Source organism: Ceratina calcarata, unplaced genomic scaffold, assembly GCF_001652005.2.
Source record: "Ceratina calcarata isolate Rehan_Ccalc_2016 unplaced genomic scaffold, ASM165200v1 scaffold8883, whole genome shotgun sequence".
In the NCBI taxonomy this organism is placed as follows: Eukaryota; Metazoa; Arthropoda; class Insecta; order Hymenoptera; family Apidae; genus Ceratina; species Ceratina calcarata.
In genome coordinates this window covers 1-573 of record NW_017180243.1, presented here as the reverse complement: position 1 = coordinate 573, position 573 = coordinate 1, and the positions used below count along the sequence as shown (strand labels likewise).

The 573-nt window shown below is 33.2% G+C and overlaps 1 protein-coding gene across 1 annotated transcript; it reads left to right on the top strand.

Annotated features, from left to right (window-relative positions):
• Nucleotides 1–27: 27 nt before the first annotated feature.
• LOC108631374 (leukocyte receptor cluster member 1 homolog) lies at nt 28–570 on the top strand (the record flags this gene model as incomplete). The annotated part of the gene is made up of 1 exon (XM_018035226.1): nt 28–570. A coding segment is annotated over one exon (543 nt), but the record flags the coding sequence as incomplete, so codon positions are not given.
• Between the last annotated feature and the right edge of the window lie 3 nt (nt 571–573).

The following is a 573-nucleotide window of genomic DNA, read 5'->3' as shown; positions in this document are numbered from 1 at the left end:
ATTTAATGATATATTTTATGTATTTAGGAGACTGAAGCTAGGATCAATTATTTGAGAGACAAAGCGAGATCAAAATACGATGGAAGAACAAAGACAGAGGATAACGAAACAAATGTATCATCCTCATCTACATGGGATCATGTCAATTTCTTTGCTGAACTTGAAGAAGGAAAACTTGACCACCACAGACCTAATGCAGAACATGAAAAGGAGAAGAAAGAAGAGAAAGAAAAATATGAAAAACAGATAGGATATCTTACATACCTTGGACAAGATACCAATGAGGCCACAGGTAAAAAGAACTGGTATGAGGAATTACCAGAAAGATTAAGGGATACAGAAAAGGATATAGAAGTACAAGTTAAGAAAAAGGCACTTGCCGATCCTATTCATGATATCAAAAAGTATTTAAGCATTATGGGAAGTAGTACCAGTGAAAAATCATTAAAAATTAAGTCAGAAACTGCAGTCAAACGAAAGAGGGAGAATTCAGATGACAGTGATTCCGATCATAGAAAATCTGTTAAAAGACACAAACATAAGAAATCAAAAAAGCATAAGAAAGAAAAATAT